At 48.8% G+C, this 24,178-nt stretch overlaps 1 protein-coding gene across 3 annotated transcripts in view; it reads right to left on the reverse strand.

The window, feature by feature from the left end:
- Nucleotides 1-24,178, reverse strand: part of Myrip (myosin VIIA and Rab interacting protein) — a 183,592-nt gene that overhangs the window by 132,245 nt on the left and 27,169 nt on the right. For all 3 annotated transcript variants that reach the window (XM_048423910.3, XM_087905143.1, XM_087905142.1), the window contains exon 2: nt 17,897-18,039. In XM_048423910.3, the coding sequence (XP_048279867.3) occupies nt 17,897-18,006 (110 nt within the window). In that variant the 5' untranslated portion in view covers nt 18,007-18,039. The remainder of the gene's footprint in view (nt 1-17,896; nt 18,040-24,178) is intronic.

Consider the following 24,178-nt stretch of genomic DNA (forward strand, 5'->3'; position numbering starts at 1 on the left):
GTACCCTACTCACCCTGCAGAGGGGAGGGGCTGGTGAAATGAGCAGCAAGTGATGAAAATCACTCACAGGTGTGCAGATGCACACACACGCCTTGTGCCCACACACACTACGCACACCCAGAGGTTACACACACCTCAGTCCTACTTCTACCACGGCTCCTGATTTTATGAGCGCAGACTCATTTCCGCAGGAGAACACTGGCTGCTCCCCTTGCTTTACCTTATCCTATTAGCCAACCATTAATCACGGCAGAACGATCTTTTGAAAATAACAAAACCCAGAGCTTCAAAAAAAAATTATAGTTCCATTATCTTCTGAAATACAGGCAGCAAAAACATGAAAGGAAAAAACCTATCTTTTTAGAAATTAAAACTTAATTTTTTTTCTGCATAAGTATGTGTGTTCATGTGTGTGAAGGCCAGAGGTGACATATCTTCTTCCAATGCTCTCAACTTTATGATGTTTTCAGGGACAGGGCTGCCAATGTTCTGCAAATATCGGAGACTACAAATGCCCCACCCACGACAGCTACCAGCAACCTCTCTTTGGCTGTCCACTGCACACAGGCAGGGACTGCGCTATATGAATGTACTTCCAGTGGCTATATTTGTTAAATTCTGCCTTGTATCATTCTAAATACGTATTGTGCTTTAATTAGGTGTGTGTGTGTGTGTGTGTGTGTGTGTGTCTGTGTGTGTCTGTGTAGGATGTGCACTTGTGTGCAGGTCCCCACAGAGACCAGAGGACAGTGTCAGCTCCCCTGGAGCAAGCTTTGGTGAGTTGAGACAGGTAGTTGTGATTTGCTCAGGGTGGGTGCTGGGACTGAACCGGAGTCCCCTGGAAGGGCAGTACTTGCCCTTACACTGAGTCCTCTCTTTGGCCTCATGCTTCATATCTGTACCCGTGGTCTGGTTTCCCACACAGCTGCATAAAGCTAAGATGCATCCTTCCCAAAGGCCACAGAGAGAAGCAGCTCAGACTAGCACGTTGCCCCTCTGGCTGCTTGCCTGATGAAAGGTTCCACCGTAGGCTGGCAGGGCTTAATACTGTCCGTGGATGGGGCTGTTTAGCCTCTCCCATCAGACACTGGATGAAAAAGATAGAGGAAACACAAGAGGATCCCGAGGTTCATTAGAAAACTATTCAGTGGAATTAAAAATTTTAATCTGAATTCAAAATGAGAGTTGGGGCAGGGTGGAGTTTTCTAGTACCCGGAAATGACATTTTCCAAGTGACATTCAGGGCCAAGTAAAGTGACCACTGCATGGTATGAGGACCTGTGTCTAGAGTCCCAGCATGCACTTTAGAATCAGGTGCGACAGGGTGCAACTATAGTCTTAGTCCTGGGGAGGTGCAGACAAGTGCATCCTTGAGGGTTGTTGGCCAACCAGCCTAGCCCAGGTGCTGAGCTCCAGGTTCAGTGACTGTGTCTCAAAGGATAAGGAGGAGATCTACAGAAAAAGACCCCCGGCAGTGACCTCTGACCTCCACACACAATTGCATATGTACCCGCATGCACACGTGAAAACATATGAACACACACAAATGAACATAATGGCTGGTATCTGGGATGCTATTCAAATTCCTAACAGGAAAGCTCACAGAAGCGGGATGGAGATTCAGTATCAGGACACTGGCTGGGGTCAGCCGGTGCGGTCAGCGCCCAGGAAGGGAGGCAGCTCCTAAGGCCACGGCTCAGACACACGGGGCCCTACAGCCTACCTTGAGGTCTGCACAATGGTTCTTCACTTGTAAAATGAGGGTATTTAGCAACTCCCCACGCCTCAGCACCCTCATCCACTACACAAACAGCTGCTGACCCCCAGAACAGCTGACACGAACTAGCGTGCTTTGTGAGGGTGTGAAGAGCTGGCAGTCTCAACTACACAGGGCCAAGGATAGAAGAGGACAATCCGGCGGCATCTGCTCTAACCCATTCCCACGTGTGCTGGGACCAGCAAGTCCGTGCTTGGTCAGATATACATTGAATTCCACAGGCAATGGATAGTCCACACCACATGCATGCATGCATGCAGCATGTTGCCTAAACTCAGAAACAGAACAAGAAATGGACTCCAAGACTAGAGAGAAGACTCAGCAGTTAAGGCACTTGATGGGAGCTCAGTTCCCATCACCCACATCAGGTGGCTCACAACCACCTCTAACTCCAGCTCCGGGCGGGGGAGGGGGTGGGTGGGTCTGACGCCCTCTTCTGGCCTCTGGAGGCACTGCACTCATGCATGTACCCACACAGATCCAAAGACATACACGTCATTAAAAATGAAAATAAATTATTTTTCAAAATAAGAAAGAGAAGAAACCAGATTCCAAAGAGGATCCACTGTGTGATTCTATTTACAGGGTTGGAAACAGGTAAAGTGCACTTGTTCCCGGAAGTCAGGAGTGGCAGAATTCTGGAGGGAGGGTGACTAAAGAGGAGCAGAGGTCCTTTGGGGCTGTGGCCATTTTTTTCCTCCAGCTTGGGTGCTGGTGACACAGGTGTGGCTGTCTCTACTTCGTGGGTGGCACCAGCTTTCTGCTTCCTCCTGGCAGGCCTCTCTCTTCTCTCTCTCTCTCTCTCTCTCTCTCTCTCTCTCTCTCTCTCTCTCTCTCTGTCTCTCTCTCTCTCCCCCCTTCAGAGCTCTACCTGAGACTTAATTTACTTTAGCAATAAAGTTGCCCTTTCCCCCCACAAAAGCATAAATATCCATTCTGTGACATAAAATGAAGCTCCCCTTCCCCCCACTGAATTTGGAGCCATGAAAAGCTCTGCTAGTGACTACCAAACAAAATCCGCTTTTGGAATAGTTAAGGTTAATGGCGGTCACTATTTAACAGCCTGTCTATCAGTAATTACTTCCTTTTTTCCTTCCTTCCTTTCTCCCTCCATCCCTTTTTCTCCCCCCCCCCCCCGCCATTTACTTCTGCTACTGGGGGTTTGAACCCTGGGCCCCAAGCATGCTAAGCAAATTCACGGGCTCCGAGCTACATCAGTTTCCTCTCCCACCCCTTGACTTATATATTGACTTTTTTCATTTGGAGACAGCATCTTGCTAAGTTACCCAGGCTTTGAAATGTGTAGCCCAGAGAGGATCCTCCTGCCCCAGCTCCCAGGTAGCTGGGGTGACAGGCCCGTGTCGCCAGGCTGGACTCGTGTCTTCTTATTACTCTGGCTTTCTCGGGACCTCCAGCCATCTTGGAGCTTCCTGACCCATGGACTCTCTTCTTACATCGGCTCATACACGAAGGGCAAACACAAAGAAAGGCCACATTGTGTGATCACTGGACCAATTCCAGTTCTGCTGATGACAGGCCTCAAATGTACAAGCACCATGTGACCCTGGTCACAGAGACAGCCCCAGCCACAGGGTAGAGGCTAGCACTCTGTCTGACCCCTGACCAGATGGACCCAGCTTGGAGAGTCTAAAGAAACTTGGCCTAGAGAGGAATTCTTGGGGTTGTTCACACCTGTCCCTTGTCAAAGCAGTAGGAAGGGTGACACACAGGGATGGGACAGGATGGACATAAAAATCATGTCAGAATGCACAGTGTCTTGCTGAAGACAAAGTACAGAGACCCCAACTCACAAGAAAATGAGATGATTTCTCCCTGAGAATTACTGGCCTGTGAGAAGCAGCACTTGCTGCTGTCCAGGACACAAGCGATTTGACTCCATATGTACTCGAGTCACCTCGGTCTCAGGAAGCAGCAGTCAGATGGCAGCCAGACTCTCAGCCTCTGAAGAGGGCCCAAGTGCAAAATAAATCATCCATACAGTGCACTAGAATACATCGTGGTCCAGCATGCTCTGCCACGCCAAGCAAAGGCCAGGCAAAGACGAGTGCGAACAAAGACAGGACCAGTCTCCAGTAACCTTCTGGCAAACTTTTATTGATCCCTTAAGCCAAACTGCCTGTTCTGTTCTTGATGGTCAAACCCCAAGAAAGGAAGAAAGAAAGGAAGGAAGGAACGAACGAAGGAAGGAAGGAAGGAGGAGGGGAGGGGAGGGGGGGGGAGGGGAGGGGGGAGGGGAGGGAAGAGAAAAGAAAAAAAGCAATGTCTTGACAGAACAAACTCCAAGGTTCTCTCTACAAGGTTTCTCGACTGCCCTGAGTGAGGCATGAGCGTCATGCTGGCTTCTCTGACCACTCTGTTCTGACGTGGAAAAGAGAGTCCCTTGCTGACAGGAAGGCAGAAAATGTATTGTCGTATCTCTCAAAGGTCCTTCCCACCCTAACATCCAAGTCTCGGTGACCGTAAGCACTAAGGAGTCAGCATGGCTGGAGGTTGGCAGCCAAGGGCAGACAGGTCTGTGCTTAGCTGCCAGGAAGAGCCAAGCTGGGTGACTTCGGGTCCATGACCTCTCTGCATCCAATCTTTGTGGTGTGGGCATAGTGATGCCCACCTCATGGCATCCAGTGAGTGCTGAGCTCAGCCCGATCACAAAAGCAGGTGGTTTCAGGGCTGACACCTTACGTGGCTCAGTTACTTCACTTTAGTGGAAAAATCAAATAGAAATCACCAGGGTTCTGGGCGGTGGAGGGGGGGACTAGAACCTGTGAAGAAGAAGAACCCCTGGGGAAGAAGGAAGGGAGGCTGTGATGTGCTATGCCACCTGCTGGTCCTGTCATGTCTTCAGGAGTCTCAGTCCACTGTACCTGGCTGGACACAGGTCAGTATGAACACACCCAGCAGGGACCACCCAGCAGGAGCTGGCAGCCCTCCTTACCGCCTCCTGCTGGCGCCATCAGGTAATAAGCACACACTTAGGCCATGGGTTCAGCCTCCAGGAGTTGCCCTCCCATCTCCATCTATCACGTCTATAGTCTACCATCTATGTCCCATCTCTTCTGCAACCAGACAAATTCCACTGCTTTACCCCCGCCCACCTCCTCACCCCACCCCACCCCACCCCATTCCACCCGTTAGCCTGTACCAGTCATCTGCCCCAGATACCAGCCCTTCAGGAACAGAAAAAAATCTGAATTCTCAGGAACGTGGGGGTAAATCCTATAACCATCACTTCTTCCTTCTTTCCTTTTCCATCTCTCCCTTTCTTCCTTTAGCCCAGCGTAGACCTTGAACTTCTCATCCTCCTGCCTTGACTTACCGAACATTGATATTGCAGGTCTGTCCCCACACAGTTCACTTATACAATACTGAGGATCAGACCCAGGACTCTGAGCACACTAGGCAAACACTCACCAACTGAGCTTCATCTCCAGATCCCCTAACCACCCCGCCCTCTCCATTATTCCAGCTGAAACCGCATTTAACCGAAGGAAGCACTGGGCTCCGAGGGCCGAGAAGAATGTTACCTGGTAGCATCATCTGATCCCTGGAAGCTGGTGACTGACAAACACTTTCTGGAAGTGGGGTGGTGCTGTATTTAACCTCTTTGCAAAGTTAACAGCACTGCAGACTTGGGTGCTGATGATGCCCTCTTAAGGACTTGGTTTCCCTAGATGCTCTGTGTCTCAGAACATTGGTCATGAGATTTGCATGGAGTCTATAAATTTTGTTTGTCTATAAACTTCTAATATTGATTCTATTCACACCCCTGACAGCCGTGAGCAGTCGAGGCAGAAACACAGTTTTAGCTCTGACTACAGTCACCAGTTCTGGCCTACACACATCTGTCCAGGACCACCGACCTTCACCTTCCACCAGACAGTGCACCTCCAGCTCTAGCCATGACGTCTTCCGAGTCAGCAGCATCTCTACGCTGGCTGGCAAGTGGTACTTCCCTCAGAAACTTTATACCTGTCCTCTCTCTTATTAACTTTCCTTGGGTTTAGGACCTGGGGAAGCATGCTCATTTCCAGAGAATTCTGGGAAGGATTCACATCTCAGTATGGCCTCCAGCACCGCCTGCTGAATCCTGCAGATCTTTCTCTAGTGTCCTCACTTACTCAGTTTTCCATGAAGCAACGGGGTCCCTGACCCCCTGCCCCTTACACCGAAAGGGGCTTTGTTCTGCACACCCAGCTGTTCCTTGAAGCCTGCCTGCCTGTGATCACAAAGCCTTGCCCCATGTCCCAGCGTTTCTGTGACCTGGACAATCTGACGGTTGACTCCAACTGTAACGTGACACAGACTACATTCGCCTATGGAGAGAAGGACTGTCTGGATTAGTGACGCTTAGCCTGTGGGTCGAGACTCCTTTGGGGATCAAACAAGCCTTTCCCAGGGGTCACAGCAGAAAACCGCAGCTCTGAAGTAGCAATGAAATAATTTTACAGTGGGGGTCACTGAACCTGAGGAACTGCGTTAAAGGGTTGCAGCGTTAGGGAGGCTGGGAACCACTGGTCTAGATCAAAGCCTGCACGCATAGCTGTGAGGAGCTGCCTTGGTCGTGTTAATTGTACAAGAAGAACACACTGCAAGTGGGCAGCACCATTCCTTGGTTTGGGGCCCTGGACTGAGTGACGGAGGCAGCTAGCCGAACCCTAGCAGATATGATTAGTTTCCCTCTGCTGTTCACTGTGGCTGTGATGTGACCGGCTGCTCAAAGTTCCTGCCTTGATTTTCCCTGAACGATGAACTGAAACCTGGAATTATAAGCCTGGTAGGCCGCATAATGTATCTCTGTGTGTGCATACGCGCACCTGCACATGGGAACATGTAAACAAGAAGAAAGAAAGAAAGAAAGGAGGAAGGGAGGGAGGGAGGGAGAAAGGGAAGAAGGGAGGTCATGAGCTCTGGCCTCAGGCCTGAGTCACAGGGAGGGAGCTGCTGGCCCCGAATCCAGGACCCACTTCTCAGAGCAGGGACGTCCACAGGAATAAGAAAAACTTCATGTACTAGCTGCTGCATAGATCAGAGGGAGAGCCTGGATTGCTGTGGCTGAAGAAAGCTGTGTTTACTAATGGCTCCAGGGAAGCTTCTCTCCACCACCCTGGAGGCCAGTTCTCGGCCGTACTCAGTGCCAGGGAAAGGCGGGCCAGAGGGCTGGGTGCGAAAGGTCAGCCTTGAATGAGAGCCACAAAAGCTTTACCAGGGCTCAACAGCTGAGCCGCTGACATTTGCAATGGGAAAGTAAATAAAGATCAAGAAGGCGGATGCACAGGGCAGGCATTAGAAAACCGCTCCTAATGACTGCAGGAAGAGCCGTCCAGAGCCTCCCAGTCAGTCCCCCATATTCAGAAATTAAAAAGCAAAGCAGAGCACTGGTGTGACCCTTCTGCGGGGAAACACTCCCCTGAGCCTGAAAGCACGCCCTGGAGGAAAGCATGTCCAGGAGGTGGCATACAGTATGAAGGAGGCCATTCAAAAGTCACGTGTCCGGCTGGGGCTGCAGCTTGGTGGCAGAGCCCCTGCCCGCCCTGCGTTCGGATCCCAAGAGAAGTCATGTGTCATTTGAAGGTCAGAATGTGTTTGTTCCACCTTTGCCGGCAGAGAAACACGGAAGGCTTCCTTCTGTCCGGTGGCACACACAGATCCCTTGCCAATGTGCCGTGCACGTGGCACACTTTCCTTCTGGAAGGCTTTGCAGTCAATGCTGCTCACGGAGACAGGTGTGGCGGGACACACTGAGATTGGCCAGGGGGGACTGAGTGCTCTCGGGCTGCGGGCATGGCCCAGTTGCTAGAGTGCTTGCCTAGCATGATCTGAGCCCTGGCTTTCCTTCCACTCCGCAGAAACAGGGTGTGGTGCTGCCTCGCCTCGTCCTAGCAATCTGAAGGTGGAGGCAGAGCATCCAGAAGTTCAAGGTCACCCATTGTCCTCAGCTAGAGAGCAGATTCAAAGTCAGGAGGGAACCTGAAATCCTGTCTTAAAAAAGGGAGTGCAGGAGTGGGCGGCAAGAGGGCTTGGTGGGGAGAGGCACTTGCTGCCGAGCCTGATAACCTGCATTTGACCCCAGCACACACACCTCTGACCTCCAGGTGCTTAATGTGGCACTTGTGCATGAAGAGGCACACAGACAGACACACAGACCCACACACATAAACACACACACACACACACACACTGAAAATAAGCATAATTTTTACAAAGGACTCATTCCACCCCAATTGAGAAGGAAGGCTTCCCTTTTGATCTTACAAGTTCTAAACTGCTTAGCTAGGCATCTATGGCCACACTAATTAATTAAAATATTGGCAAATCTCAAAATATCACGCCAGTTAAAACACCTGGGTGTCCACTGTCTGAGGGTTTTTATTGCTGTGAAGAGACACATGACCATCACAACTCTTATAAGGAAAACATTTAATTGGTGTGGCTCGGTTACTGTTTCAGAGGTTCAGTCCATTATCATCACGAAGGGAGCATGGTGGTGTGCAGGCAGACATGGTGCTGGAGCTGAGAGTGCCACATCTTACAGGCAACAGGAAGTCAACTGAGACACTGGGCAGTATCCTGAGCATAGGCAACCTCAAAGCCTACCCTTGTAGTGACACACTTCCTCCAACAAGGTCATACCCACTCCAACAAAGCCACACCCCCTAATAGTGCCGCTCCCTGAGACTATGGGTATTGTGGGATGATGCTCTTGTATACTGTAAAGATTTGTCGCTTGCATTGGTTTAATAAAATGCTGATTGGCCAGTAGCCAGGCAGGAAGTATAGATGGGGTGATCAGACTAGGAGAATTCTGGGAAGAGGAAAGGCAGAAACACAGTCATCTGCAAGACGCAGAGGAAACAAGATGAGAATGACTTACTGAGAAAAGGTACCAAGCCATGTGGCTAAACATAGACAAGAATTATGGGTTAATTTAAATTGTAAGAGCTAGTTAATAATAATTCTGGGCTAACAGGCCAAACAGTTTATAATTAATATAAGACTCTGTGTATTTCTTTGAGACTGAACAGCTGCGGGACTGGGTGGGACAGAGACTTCCATCTACATATGAGGGCAAATTACATTCAAACTACCACATCCACATTATGTAAAGATAGCAGTAGAGTAGCAAGGCACTTAAGATGTCATTTTAGGAACATTTCAAGGTACAACCAATATAAAAACCATGAGGACATTCTGCATTTCGTTTTCATGTTTGATCCTTGCAATCCTGCGTGTGTTTTCTAGAGTGTATTCGTCTTGGGGCAAGAAGCACTTGAAATGCAGAAGGCATGCATGGTCAATAGCTATGGTGTCATCCACCACACAGGGACACAAACCCTGTAACTCTCCCACCCCTGAGCACACAGCAGGCATTAGACATCACAGTGCTGGGGCTTCCATCATGGCCCCCATTTCATCCGTTCCGCTCCAGGGTCACACCAAGGACAGTGGCTACCGTCCTCGCTCCACATGACTCTAAGTAGGTTTGAATCCACCTCTCACTGTGAGAACCTGAGAGGATCTGTGGAACTTCAGCTTCTCTGATTTGTAAACAAATAAGAATAAGCCTTCTCCAGGGTTGTGGGGGAAGGAGGCAAGGGTCAAAGCATCACCATATCAGCTGCCATTAGGACAGCATTGGAGATCCATTCCCTTTCCTATCACCTACCCAAGATGCTCCCTGCTCCCTGACCTGTGTCTAAATCTGCTTGGAAATTCCTAAGGTTCAGATGCCTTCTGCTTCAGGAAGTCTCCCTGGCTCCTCTCACCTTATACAGATCACAAGCACTCCTGCGGGACTCCTCTCTGCCTCTGGAATCTTCTCCAAGGACAAAGGTCTTTACTCCATTATGAAGTCTTCTCTTCTCCTCCCCTGTGGATTACTTCCCAACTCCCCGGAGGCTCCTGACATTCAGAACCAAGATCCTGAAGCGAATGAATGAATACCCAACAGCTTTGCTGTAATATATTTGGCCTTTCCATTATTGACGGAATGCCAGCAATAAAGAGGAGATCTAAGAACCAAAATCTCACGAGGCCCATTCTGGCTGTGAGACTGAGTCTCTCTCTGCTCCATCCCCTTTCCACTCCCTGGGGTCTCCTGCCTCCTACAGGGCCCTGAGTTCTTCACATGTTTCTCCACTGGCTGGACTTTCTCCCACCATATGGACACTCTCAAACCAAGCAGGGTCAGCCTCTCACGCTACCACAGAATGCACTGGCTCTGCCCCCAGAGCTACCATCCTGAGTGTGTGTATGTGCACATGTGTGTGTGTGCTTGTATATGTATGTGCATGTGTGTGTGCTTGTGTATGTATATATGTATGTTCTTGTATATGTATGTGCACACATGTAAGTATGTACATACACATGTGTGCTTGGGCATGTGCACTATGTGTGGACATACATGAGCTTATGTGTACATGCGCTTGCATGTGTGCACACATGTATGTGCTTGTGCATGCCTGGGTGGTACATGTGTGTGCAGAAGTTGCAGGTGTTTCTTCAAGGTCAACTGCAAGTGTTTCTCAAGAACTGACAGGGTCTCTCACTGACCTAGAGCTCACTAAGTGGGTTATGATAGCTGGCCAATGAGTCCCAGAGATCTACTTAGTTCCATCTCCCCATTTCTGGGAGGTTACAAGTCTCCATGTCCAGCAATTTTTTAGTGTGGGTTCTGGGGTTCAAACTCAGGTCCTTGTTCTTATATGGCAAGCACTTTATTGACTGAGCTATTTCCCCACCCCACAGACTGATCTTTCACAGAAGGTGATTGGCTGCCTAGCCTCGCAGGCCCTTCTCTCAAAACGGACAAACTCATTAGCCAAAGAGGTTAATGCCACAGTGGACACAAATCTCAAGAGCAAGGACAGCCAGGGAGGAAGTGTGGGCAGCAGATGCACTAGGAACACAGGTTCACCAGAAACCACAAGGTATCCATGTTTTAACTGTGTACAGGCAAGCTTCAAAAGCAGATGTAACAGGGCTGTGGTTAATCCATCACACCAACTGTGGCATCCCAAACAGTGGGCAGTGAAGACAAAGGAGCTTCACTTTTAGCAACAGAAACTTTTCAAAAATTTCATTTTGTGTCATAAAATTTTCACTTGTTTAAAATGAAAATGAATTTCTGATGGAAAAGAGCCTAATTCCTTTTATTAAAATGTAGTGCACTTTCCACTTTAGGAAATGGTGATTGAGGGGCCTGCAAGACAGCTTCACAGGTAAAGGTGCTTACTGCCAAGTCTGAAGACCGGGACCTACATGATGGAATGAGAGAACCAATTCCCACAAGTTGTTTGATACCTCCTCATGTATACACACACGCTCTCATACTCTGTTTATCTGTCTCCACCCTCCCTCTCTCTCTCTCTCTCTCTCTCTCTCTCTCTCTCTCTCTTTCTCTCTCTCTCAAACACACACACACACACACACACACACACACACACACACATTTCTACATTAGTTCCTCTTCTCACTGTGATCTGATAAGAAACAACATGGGGTTGGAAGTGTTTATTTTGGCTTACAGTTCAAGGAAATGTAGGGAAGGCACAGCAGAGGTGGTCACATTGCATCCACAGACAGGAATCAAAGAGTTAGCAGGAAGTAGGGCTGGGTTATAAGACCCCAAAGTCTGCCCTTTAATGAGCTGTTTCCTCCAGAGAGGCTCTACTCCCTAAAGGTTCCACAACTCTCCAAACAACACCAACTGGGAACCAAACACTTGCACCAATGGGAGAGATTTCTCATTCAAACTACATGTTCCTTCATTAACGCTGACACCACACAGCTGCTGGTGAGTGTAGTAAGGGGCTGCGGGCAGGCCTGTTTTTCATCCTGCCCAGCCCAGAAGTAGGAAACTCCTGGAGCCTGAGCTTGGAAGGTGGCCATTCGTGATGAATGGTTGGGTGGACAGATGAGTGGACAGGTGGGTGGGTGGGTGAGTGGATGGATGGATAGGTGGGTGGATAGATGGATGGGTGGGTGGGTGGGTAGATGGATGGATGGGTGGGTGGGTGGGTAGATGGATGGATGGGTGGGTGGGTGGATGGGTGGGTGGGTGTGTGGATGGGTGGGTGGGTGGATGATGAATGGATGGGTGGGTGGATGGAGAGACAGAGATAGACATCACCACACTTTTGGCTTTTGACCTCCTCTCTCCTCCCAAGCCCATCAGCCTTTCGAGGCACAGGCACACACTGTCAGTCAGCTAACAATCAACGGCCAGCAGAAGTTACTGGAAACAGTTTCCTCAAGCCTAACCCTTCTCTCTGCACAGATGGGTCTGTTAGAGTGCTGGCAACTTTCAGAAGTTGACCATATGCTGACTTGATCCTCGCTGGAGCATAAGAGATGAGGAGATTTTTAAAGGTTATGGCTCACCCACATCTCCAAGACTCAGTTTTAACACCACAGTCCTAAGAAGTTAACAGTCCTTTAAAAAAAATCCCTCTGTAAACATGCCAGACACAGAAACCACAGTATCTCAGAGTTTCTGTTACTGTGAAGAGACACCGTGACCATGGCAACTCTTATAAAGGAAAACATTTAACTGAGGTGGTGGCTTACAGTTTCAGAGGTTTAGTCCATTATCATCATGGCAAAGAGCATGGCAGCGTGCAGACAGACATGGTTCTGGAAAAGGAGCTGAGTTCTACATTATGATTCAAAGACAACAGGAAGTGAACTGAGACACTGGCATAACTTGAGCATAGGAGACCTCAAAGCCCACCCCCACAGTGACAAACTTCCTCCAACAAGGCTACACCAACTCCAACAAAGCCACACCTCCTAATAATGCCACTCCCTATGGTTTATGGGGGCAAATTACATTCAAACCACCACACATGGGCTTTGATATAAGTCTGAATGATGTAGGATTCTCATCTGTATGCTGTGATTACCATTAATGAATAAAGAAACTGCCTTGGACCTACAGTAGGGCAGAACTTAGCCAGGTGGAGAAAACTAAACTGAATGCTAGGAGGAAGAAGGTGGAGCCAGAGAGAAGCCATGTAGCCCCACCAGAGACAGACACTAGAAATTTTACCAGAAAAGTCACAGCCATGTGGCGATACACAGATTAATAGAAATGGATTAAATTAAGATGTTAGAGTTAGCCAATAAGAAGCTAGAGCTAATGGGCCAGATAGTGATTTAACTAATTCAGTTTCTGTGTGATTATTTTGGGTCTGAGCTGCCAGGTGGCTGGAACCCAAACAAACATGTAGTACGAGGGAGCAGCGGGTTGCATCCCGCCACCCAGTTAGCTTAACCCCCGAAATAATTACACAGAAACTGTATTCATTTAAACACTGCCTGGCCCATTATATCTAGCCTCTTTTTGGCTAACTCTCACATCTTGCTTTAACCCATATCTAGTAATCTGTGTATCACCATGGGGTCATGGCTTACCGGGAAGATTCTAACCTACGTCCATCTCAGGCAGGAGAATCACGGCATCTGCCACACTTCCTTTCTTCCCAGCATTCCATTCTGTCTACTCCGCCCACCTAAGGGCTGCCCTACCAAAAGGCCAAGGCAGTTTTCTTTATTCAACCAATGAAAGCAAAACATAGAAAGAAGACCCCCCTACACAAGCGGCCTCCTCACAACATCTGAGGACCTTTCAACGGGGTTTCTTTCTGTGTACAAGAGGCCAGATGGCTGAAGGTGGGGAGTGCTGTCGGCAAGAACAGAGCCAGGCTAGAACATACCCCTAGCTTCCTGGGCCTCCTCATCTGTAAACTCAAGGGCTGGAGCATAAGAAAATGCTTGACTGCCCGTTACCTCTTACAGACCTAGGAGTCAAAGAGACACTAGGCTAGGCCAATAGAAAAAAACAGGCTCCAAGGCCTCGGGGACTACTTGGTCACCCTTCTCACTGCTGGGATAAAATGCCCTGGCAAAGGCAGCTGAAGAAAGGGTACATTTTGGCTCACGGTTTAAGTGAACACCATCATGGAGGGGACCACATGGTGGCAGAAACTTGAGCATCTCACGTCCTAGCCACCGTCAGAACCAGACAGCAGTAAACACTTAATGTTGTTTATTTTCTCCTTTTAATGAAGTCCAGGATTCCAGGAAAGGATTGGGGCTGCCCACAGTGGGCAGGTCTTCCAGCTCAGCTAACCTTGTCAGACAATCCCCCACAGGCACGTCCGCTGGCCTTGCCATGATTCTAGATCTTGAGTTGGCAGCAGAGATTAACCATTACAGAGTCGTAACACAATGAACTCACACTAAGTCCCCTGCAGATAACCAGAGCTTCTCTCCCATGCAAGTGGCCTAGGAATCAGCTCCACCTACCCTGTAAGGCCATGCTCAGCAGACCACAGCAGAGTCACACAGCAGGCAAGAGGAGGGAGGAGGAGCTGGACCACCCACTCGGTGCTCACCGGCAGTGACAGAGGCCCTGATCCTCACACTTGCTTGACCAGATCTTGATGGCCTCTGTGGACGGCGGAAGCAGCTGAAAAACACTGGGTGAGCGCTGTTGGATTCTGCAAGTTCACCCACAATAATAACTTCATCTCTTTAAGTGAAAACATCACAGCAGAACCTCATGGCTCTCTGCACTTCGGGAAGTGAAGAAAGAAAGTCTTGTAACTAAGACTGCCAAATCAAGCAGGGTGGAGAGCGGGTTTGAGGCGAACATCAGACCAGATATCTGAGCCCCAGCAAGCCCATCCACGAGGTCCTTAAAAGCAGGAACCACATAAAGTTGAGTCACAGCTGGCAGCCCCTGCACCTGAGTCATGCAGGAAGCTTAGACCTTGGTTGTCTGATCAGGAGGGGGCTTGTACCACACTCTATAAAAATAACCAAGAGTGGGGCTTAGGAGACAGGAAAGTGCTTATCGAGTTCACCCCCCAGGAGTCACATGAACAGCGAGACGTGGTGGCTCATACCTTCAATTCCTGGGGAGGCAGAGACAGGCAGATGCCTGGAGCTCGCTGGCCAGCCACCCCAGCTTACTCAGTGAACCCGAAACCCCAGGGAGGCATTCTGTCTCAGAAAACAGGCTGACAGCTCCTGAGGAGTGACACCTGAAGTTGACCCCTGGTTTCCACACGCATGCTCACACATGTATACATACATGTGCACACATGCACGTACACACACCATCATTATTTTGGGGGTATCTGGCATTGTTCTGGGAGCCCAGTGGAGACAAAAGCATGGCTAAACCACCCCCACTCCTAATCCCCCTCCACTGCGAGGCTCTGAATGCCAGACTGCCTGAACCCTAGCAACCCCCAGAACTTGTTACATCACTGCCTCTAGTCAGGGCATCCCACCCCTCTAGGTCTGCTTCCCACCCAAACCACGCTGGGTCAGAAGCTGTGTGGGTACCCGACACAAATACCACACTGACCCCTCTCCCACCCCCTGAAATCAAACTGTAGGAAAAACAAAGTAGACAGTTATGATTCCTGGGCAGGGACTTAGACGTGGTTATTTTTATACTACCTGAGGATTTTTCCAGACCTATCTAATTGGCGCTTCCTGTAGATGACAAACCTCACTGCTGGGAAAATGCAAGCCATTGCCGACAGAGCTGGAGACGCGGTGGTGTCTTAACGCTAATTAATCTGTTATTCTCACTGCATCCTGTTTAGCAGAGCCTGGGCCCAGCAGCCCTTCAAGGCGCTGTCTGCTTGGCGGTCTTCATCTTAAAGGGACCGACAGTAAAAGAAATCAGTGCAAAGAATCAAGGGAAGATGAATGAATCTGACAATCCCTGAATAGATGTGGAGTTCTTGAACCTGAAGGCCAAGCCACAGCAGAGAGGAGAGAGCCCACTTCAGGGCTACCTCACCCTAAGGGTCCCATTAGCTGAGAGAACCTGGGGAGTCTACAGTTTCCGGAGAACACTGGCTATCCTGCAGTGACAGTGAGTGGGCGGGGTGCAGAGAGCATCTCCGGGCATGATTGCGTAAGTGCTACCTCTTGGCTTCCAAGCATTAAGCCATGGACCAAAGAGAGAGGCGCCAAGGGGCTTGCAGAGCAGTGTGTGGAGGCCCTTAGCGCCGGACCAGCACGTGGCGGCCCTCGGCACTGGGTGTGAACTGCTCTGCGGAAAGACGGGGACATAAGGCTGATTGGTTACAGAGGAAGAGCTGGGTTCAGCATATGGATACTGCTCTGTCCAAACTGAGAGAAGATGGTGAAGTTCGTGGAACAGGAGGTTTCTGTATTAAATTTGAAAAATGACTGTCCTAGTCAGTGTGTGCTGTCAACTTGAGACAGCCTAGAGTCACTGGGGGTCTCAACAAGACTGCCCAGATCAGATTGGCCTGTGGGAATGACTGTGAGGGTTATCTCAATTATCTTCACTAATGCGGGAGGACCCAGCCCCACTGTGGGCAGCACCATTCCTTAGGCAGGTGGTCCTGGGCTGTATGAGAAAGCTCACTCAGCTTGAGCCTGAGAGCAAGCCAGTCCTCCATGACTGTCTGTGTTCTTGCCCTGCCTCTCCTTAGCCACAGACTGTAACCTGTAAGCTGAAATAAACCCTTCCCTTCCTGAAGTCGCTTTTGGTCAAATATTGTGTCACAGCCACAGAGGGAAACTAGAACAATGGTGAGGAGAAAAACTGCGCCAAAATCAAGAGAGCAAAAGATAAAGGCTTAAGAACAAGCCGGCCAGCACTCCATTACTCAAAGCCAAGGACTGACTCGAAGGCAGGTCACTGGGATAAAGCAATGGGAGCGTGTGTTCAGATTTATGAAGGTGGCATCAGGAAAACCCAGGGTGATCCTCACTGTGAATCCATGCCAGGAAAACCCAGGGTGACCCTCACCATGAAGGTCAGGCCAGGAGAACTCAGGGTGACCCTCACCATGAAGGCCAGGCCAGGAGAACTCAGGGTGACCTTCACTGTGAAGACCACATCAGGAGAACCCAGGGTGACCCTCACTGTGAATCCATGCCAGGAAAACCCAAGGTGACCCCCAACGTGAAGGTCATGCCAGGTAATTCAGGGTGACTCTCAATGTGAAGACCACATCAGGAGAACCCAGGGTGACCCTTACTGTGGAGCAGAGGACTTGTGTTTTGCATTGGAAAATCTTGCCTTTTTATTTCCACTGCCTGCATGGCACCATGTGTGACAGTCGGATGTCCACTTGGTTAGATCAGCTAGTAGCTACACCTCTAGCTGTGTCTGAGCGGTGTCTCCAGAGCCGTGTGGTGGAGGAGAGAAGACCCACTCAGATGTGCACTGTTGCCCAGGATGAATAAAAAGAAACACAGGAGCAGGGAAGCCTAGTGAGCGCTGGTTCGCATCTCGCTCTGCTTCCGGACTGTGGGTGCCCTGTGACCCTCTGCTCCATGCGTCCTCCACCGTGCCTCCCTGCCAGAATGGACTGTACCCCCAAACTGTGAGTCATGTAAAACCTTTCAAGCTGCTTTGAAATCAGTCAGTGCCTCTGTGTAAACTGGGGGTCACAATGGCAGAACTGCGAGGGTCCGTGAGGCAAATTCTGCATGCCCGGGGCAGGAGCAGCAGGATGTCTGCTTTCTCCTCCATTTTCTTCCTGAGACTTCTTCACTTTGCTTTATATTTTCATACTATGCCTCCCACACCCTGTTTGTGTCCTTCCCTTTCTGCCAGCACTGGAGAAGCGGTCGCTGTCACAGGGTAAACGCCACACCTGAGACCTGCCCTCCCAAAGCTACAGAAACACAGCTGATTGGGAGGAACAAGAATGAATTCAGCCTGAGACTGTGGAACTCTTGCACTGCGAGTTTTATGGTCATAAAAGGAATTGCTAAGAATGAAATAAGATTTCCTATGATATCATCTCCTCTATTCTCTGCTTCTAAACCTCTCCCGGGCATCTTAAACACAAGCCACAGGAGATGAGACACACACTAGATGCCTGAGGTTTGGAGGTGATATTTTAAGCTCCTGTGGCTCAGTGGCCAGACTCTTGCTAAGGCGATGCAGGTGTCACACCTGCGGGCCAGGCACCTGCTGACACATGTCACTGGGAAACCCTCCAACAAAGGGTAGGGTGGCCATTCCACAAACCTAGGTGTGTGACTCTGACAGCTGAGCCCTGTGACTCCCACGTGGTCAGGCGCAAGCCATCTCACCTTAGCCGTTCCTCCTCCTTTTTGCGGAGATTGAAGTCCCTCTGTACCACTTGGAGAACATGCTCCGTCTCATCATCTGTCAGACCGGACAGGTCCAGCTTCCTCCCCATGGTCAGAGTTAAACGCGGATGACGGAAATAGATCTGGAGAGGGAAACAAGAGACCGCAGACTGGGGATGAGAACAAGTTCTGCAAGGATGGAATCCACCCTCCGTTGACCCAGCGCTGAACACCGCGTTTTGGTGGAGGCGAAAACAAAGGCTGTATGCTCCTCTGAGCTCACACTTGCTGCTTCTAGATGGCCCTGGCCAGATCACAGTGAAGAGGACGACAGAGCAACTGCCGGTTTCATGCTCTCAACTCCTAAATGAAAACAAAGATATCTGTCTGTCAGGCATGGTGTTGCACACCTGTGATCCCAGCAACTGGGAGTAGTCAGGGTGATCAGGAGGTTAAGGCCATCCTGAGCTATGGAGTGAACTCTAGGCTAGCCTGGGATACCATAGGAAGAAAGGGAGGGAGGGAGAAAGGGAGAGAGGGAAGGAGGGAGGGAGGGAGGGAGGGAGGGAGGGAGGGAGGAAGGAAGGAAGGAAGGAAGGAAGGAAGGAAGGAAGGAAGGAAGGAAGGAAATCAAACCAGCAACAACAGAAAATCTATCCTTTTCATCAAAATAAAACACAGATTTCCACAAAATACTGAAAAGCAATAATCGAGCATTTCTGTAGTTTGACAGGTTATTTAAGGTATTCTATTTAATCGCAAAATGAATTATAATATTTTCTTTAGATTGAGTAAAATTCTATGTACACTACACCCCTTAAACTTCTCTTCAGGCCTATGCAATAACCCCTAGAAATCCCGAGATGATGGATAAAGCCAGCAGGAGCCGAAACTATTATGCTTTGTATATACAGTATCTTCTGTGAGTTTGCAAGACATCCTGAGGGCTGGGGATGTGGCTCGGTTGGTAGAGCTCTCACCTGGCAGCCACCAGCCCTGAGTTCAATCCCCAGCACTGTATAAACACACCAGAGGTGAAGCCAGGAATGTCAGAAGTTCAAGGTCACTGAACTTCCTTTAAAAAAGTATTTCCTAAACTGGGAGTCAACCTCCCTCAGGACCCAGCAATTCCTCTCTTGGGAATATACCCTAGAGATGCCCAAACATACTACAAAAGCGTTTGTTCAACTATGTTCATAGCAGCACTATTTGTAATAGCCAGAACCTGGAAACAGCCTAGGTGCCCCTCAATAGAAGAATGGTTAAAAAAGGTGTGGAACATATACACATTAGAGTTTTACTCAGCGGTAAAAAATAATGACATCTTGAATTTTGCATGCAAATGGATGGACATAGAAAACGCTTTACTGAGTGAGGTAAGCCAGACCCAAAAAGAGGAACACGGTATGTATTCACTCATAAGTGGATTCTAACCATAATTAAAGGTCTTTGAGCCTATTATTCGTGATCCTAGAGAAGCTAAATAAGAAGACGAACCTGATGAAGATTATTTACCTATCCGCCAGGAGGTAGGAAATAGTCAAGAGTCCCAGGTAACCTTGGGTGCATGGGGGGGGGGGTGGTGGGAGGGTTGTTGGAAGGGGAGAGGGTTAGAGAGAAGGGAGTAGGGGAGGAATGGAGAAAGCTCGGTTGACCGGGATGGGGGGGAAGGGAGGAAGGATGAATGTGGGATCAGGGAAGAATATATTTCAACTAAGGGAGTCATATTAGAGTTTACAGGAAACTTGATTATATATGGGATCCCAGGTCCAAGGAGAGATCCCCAGATTGTTCTCTGGACAGAGGAGGGGGTGCCTGAACCAGCCTTGGCCCGTGACCATACTGATGAATATTTTGCTTATCACCATAGATCCCTCACCTGGCGTTGGATGACGATACAGATGGAGGCCCGCGTTGGAGCACCGAACTGAGCCCCCCAAGTTCCAAACGAGGAGCAAAAGGAGGAAGAAAATGACGAAGGACTGCGAGGGATACTATCACCCACTGATACAAGGGGTCGGATCTAATGAGAGTTTACCAAGGCCAGATGGACCGTGACTGAAAGAGCATGTGATCCAACCAGATTCTCTGAATGTGGTTGGATTTTCTGAATGTGGCTGGCCTGCAGTCTTTCCGAGAAGCCATTGACAATGACACTGGGACTGGTTTCCTCTGCATATACTGGATTTTTGGGATCCAGTCTGTTTGGATGCTCACCTTCCTGGACCTGGAGTGAGGGGGGAGGAACTTGGACTTCCCACAGGGCAGGAGACCCTGACTTCCCTTGGGGACAAAGAGGGAGGAGGAGAGGGAGGGGGGGAGTGGGAGGGCGTTGGGAGGAGGGGCGTAAATGGAAACTTTTTATAATTTAATAAAATTACTAAAAGAAAAAAAAAAGTATTTCCTAGTTTTTAACCTATTTCATTTTTCTTTTTGCTCTTGGTCTCAACTATATAAAGGGTTCAAGGCAGTCTATGTTGCATGAGACTCTACCTCAAAATTGAATAAATAAAGTAACATTAACCTCAAAATAAGCAGAATATAATCAACGATGAGATTATATTTTATAATCTATCATGATGAGCTATCTGAAAGTATTCAAGAAAACACAGCGAGATTATAGTAAAAAAGTAACGACACTGGGATTACAATAAATAAATGTCCTTAATAAAGTTCCCATGGGGGCTGGAGAGACGGCTCAGAGGTTAAGGGCACTGCCTGCTCTTCCAAAGGTCCTGAGTTCAATTCCCAGCAACCACATGGTGGCTTACAACCATCTGTAATGAGGTCTGGTGCCCTCTTCTGGCCTTCAGGCATACATGCAGACAGAATATTGTATACATAATAAATAAATAAATAGATATTTAAAAAAATAAAGTTCCCATGGAATGATTAAATATCTGCTATGCGTCCCAAGCTTTAGTTCTTCATACACATGTATTAAACAATTCTAATGTCCACTATATCCTATAAGCAGTCACTACTCACTTATGGATGAGCAAACAAGGCTTGCACTCACCCAGGGGTGACACTTGCGACCTGGCTGTCTCTCGGCCTCAGGGTCCCAGCCCTGCACACTGACCTCTCACCTAACAGAAGGTAATGTACGCTCCTGAGTTTCTTGTCCCTCTTTCAATGTGTACTAACTAGGAACACTAAGAACATCAGATTCCCTTATTTTGTGTGCGTGTGCGTGTGCGTGTGTGTGTGTGTGTGTGTGTGTGTATCCCATGCTGGTGCAAGTGCCTTCAGAGGTCAGAGCAGGCTATCTGTTGGGGGGCATTGGGTCTCCTAAAACTGGAATTATAGATGCCTGTGAGCTGCCAACTCGGGTCCTGAAAATTGAACTCAGGGCATCTAGAAGAGCAGCCAGTGCTCTAACCACTGAGCAGTCCCTTCTGCCTTCTTAGTTGTTGATATTTGTTTGTTGTTTGTTTGTTTTGTTTTTAGAGCAAGTTCTTGCTATGGAGCTCTGGTCTATCTTCAGCTTGCTACGTAGCCCAGACTGGCCTTGAGCTCACAGCAATCCTCCTGCCTCAGACTCCTTATTGCTGGAGTTACAGTCACACACCACCACTCCATTACCTGGTTGCTACTTTCCTTAACAAGTGGAGAAAACAGAGTGACTTTCACCCTTAAATCCCTTGTTAAGAGATTTAAAATCATTTGACAGAATAATACCAACTAATCTCTAGATTTCACTACAAATCACGACAGGAATTTGAAGCATTCAAAAACTTCTCGCTCCAGTAATGCAACTTGATGAAACAAATCATTGACCCACTTTAACCAAACAAACAACCTCGAGACCTGCAGGTCAGCAGAAGCCAAAGCAGTACAAAAGATGTGCCCAGGGAGGACACGGTCAGCCACCGCCTTCCGTCCACTACCAAGCCAGAAGAGTCCTGCAGTGGGCGCAACAGAAACATGGGTGGGAGTCTTCTTTAAACACCCATTGAAGAGCTGGAGATGGCTCAGTGGGTAAGAGCACCGGCTGTTCTCCCACACACACACACACACACACACACACACACACACAGACGTGGATTACAACCATCTGTAACTCCAGCTCCGTAAGATCCGATGCCCTCTTCTGGCCTCTGTGGGAACCTGGCACACACATGGTACACAGACATACATGTAGACAAAATACTCACATAAAATATAAATTAATTTCAGGAAAAAAGAAAAACTGGGCTTGGCCACACATGCACCTAGAACCTCAGCACTATGGGTGCAGATACAGGAGGATTCCTGGGGTACGCCGACTGCCAGCTTTGCTCTGAGTTTACCAAAGTAACGATGTAGAAAGTTACACAGCAGGACGCTCAATGTCCTCTCTTGGCTTCCATACACATGTGCATAGGCATACACACTTGCACATGGATATGCACAGATACCACATACAAAACACCCACCACACATACATATATATATACCACACATACCACACACATATAGACCATACACATATAGCATATACACTCCCTACACACATATACAATACACACAAATAAACCACACACACATCCCATATACACACATATACCATACACATATACCACATATACCCCTAACAAACATACACCATACACATATACATAGACCATACACACACATAATACACACACACTTTACATATACACACACACCATACACACCACCCTCTAAGGGCCCTGTGGTGGACCTGCCCTAAAGGTAATATTCCCAGGACATCACTGATGATGGTAAATGAGACTCTAAGATACCAAGTTGACTATCTGTGGAGACATGGATCAGATCATATCTAAACAGGAATGATAGAGACTCAAGAGAAATGAAGCTAGCTCTTCCCGTTTGACAATAAACACAATTAGAGATGCCATGAACAAAGAATCAGGTAGTGCCATCGAGTGGAGGAAAGATGCCTTTCTGCTCATGAGTCAGGGCACTCAGGCGACACCCTGTCTTAGAAGATGAAAAAGGACACCCTGGGAGAAGAGGTCCATGTCCAGACACACAGCAGGTGTAGGCACCCAGACACACAGCAGGTGTAGACACCCAGACACACAGCAGGTGCAGACATCCAGACACACAGCAGGTGCAGACATCCAGACACACAGCAGGTGCAGACATCCAGACATACAGCAGGTGTAGGCACCCAGACAGACACACAGCAGGTGTAGACACCCAGACACACAGCAGGTGCAGACATCCAGACATACAGCAGGTGTAGGCACCCAGACAGACACACAGCAGGTGTAGGCACCCAGACAGACACACAACAGGTGTAGGCATCCAGACATCCAGACACACAGCAGGTGTAGACATCCAGACACATCAGGTGTAGGCATTCAGACACACAGTGGGTGTAGGCACCCCTGACCCTATCGGGGCTGCCATCCCCTGCTTCCTCTGACTAACTGTCAACCTAGATGCCATGGAGGGAACACATGCTAAAACTTAGTCATGAGAAAATTAATACACCTCAGCATTTAGTTATTGTGCCACCCCCAAAAGTGTTTGCCGAGTTACTGTTCCCACGAGCAGCCGTGACAGAGGAGCTCCTCCGTAATAACTCGGAGTGAAGTGCCATGCCCTGCCCTCCTCGTGGACTTACACAAGGCTTACGAGATAATCAGCTCTAGGAGTCTGCGGCTAAAGCAGCGGATTGAGTTTGTTTGACCCTGAACATGTGACTGCAGGGCAGTCTACTGAACAGTGCCCTCCTTCTCAGGGCTAACTGGGCAGGGCTCTGAGCTGGTGTGTGTGGCCTCTTGGATATAATTCCCAGAAGTCAGGTGACAGTCATCAGTGCGTAGACTAGAGATACGCTTGGTGGTTAAAACCACACTGCTCTTACAGAGGGCCCAGGTTTGGTTCCCAGCACCCACATCAGGGACTCACAATTGCCTGTAACCGTAGACCTCCTGCTGTTGTAGACTACTATTTTAAGGTGTGTTAGAGCCTAGCAACAGGCGCTGTCAGAAGTCCTGACTGCCTAGTCAATGAGGGGCAACCATGCAATGGAACACCTGGGTACTAGGAGGATATATAAGTTTTTCCCCATTGTTAAATAAATGAGTCTGCCTTATCCCTTTCAGTGGATTCCCAGCATCTACCTTCACTGATATCGCGCCTTCCTACCCTCTCTCCCAAGGAAGACATTAGGACTCAGCTACACCCTGCCTATTACCTGTGAGGGTATCTACAGACACAAAAGCATCACCATTACCATCATAATTAGCAGCAGCAGCAGCATCCCCAACATCACCACCATCACCATCATCATTACCATCATCA

This window comes from Myodes glareolus, chromosome 4 (genome assembly GCF_982192425.1).
Source record: "Myodes glareolus chromosome 4, mMyoGla1.1, whole genome shotgun sequence".
NCBI lineage: Eukaryota > Metazoa > Chordata > Mammalia > Rodentia > Cricetidae > Myodes > Myodes glareolus.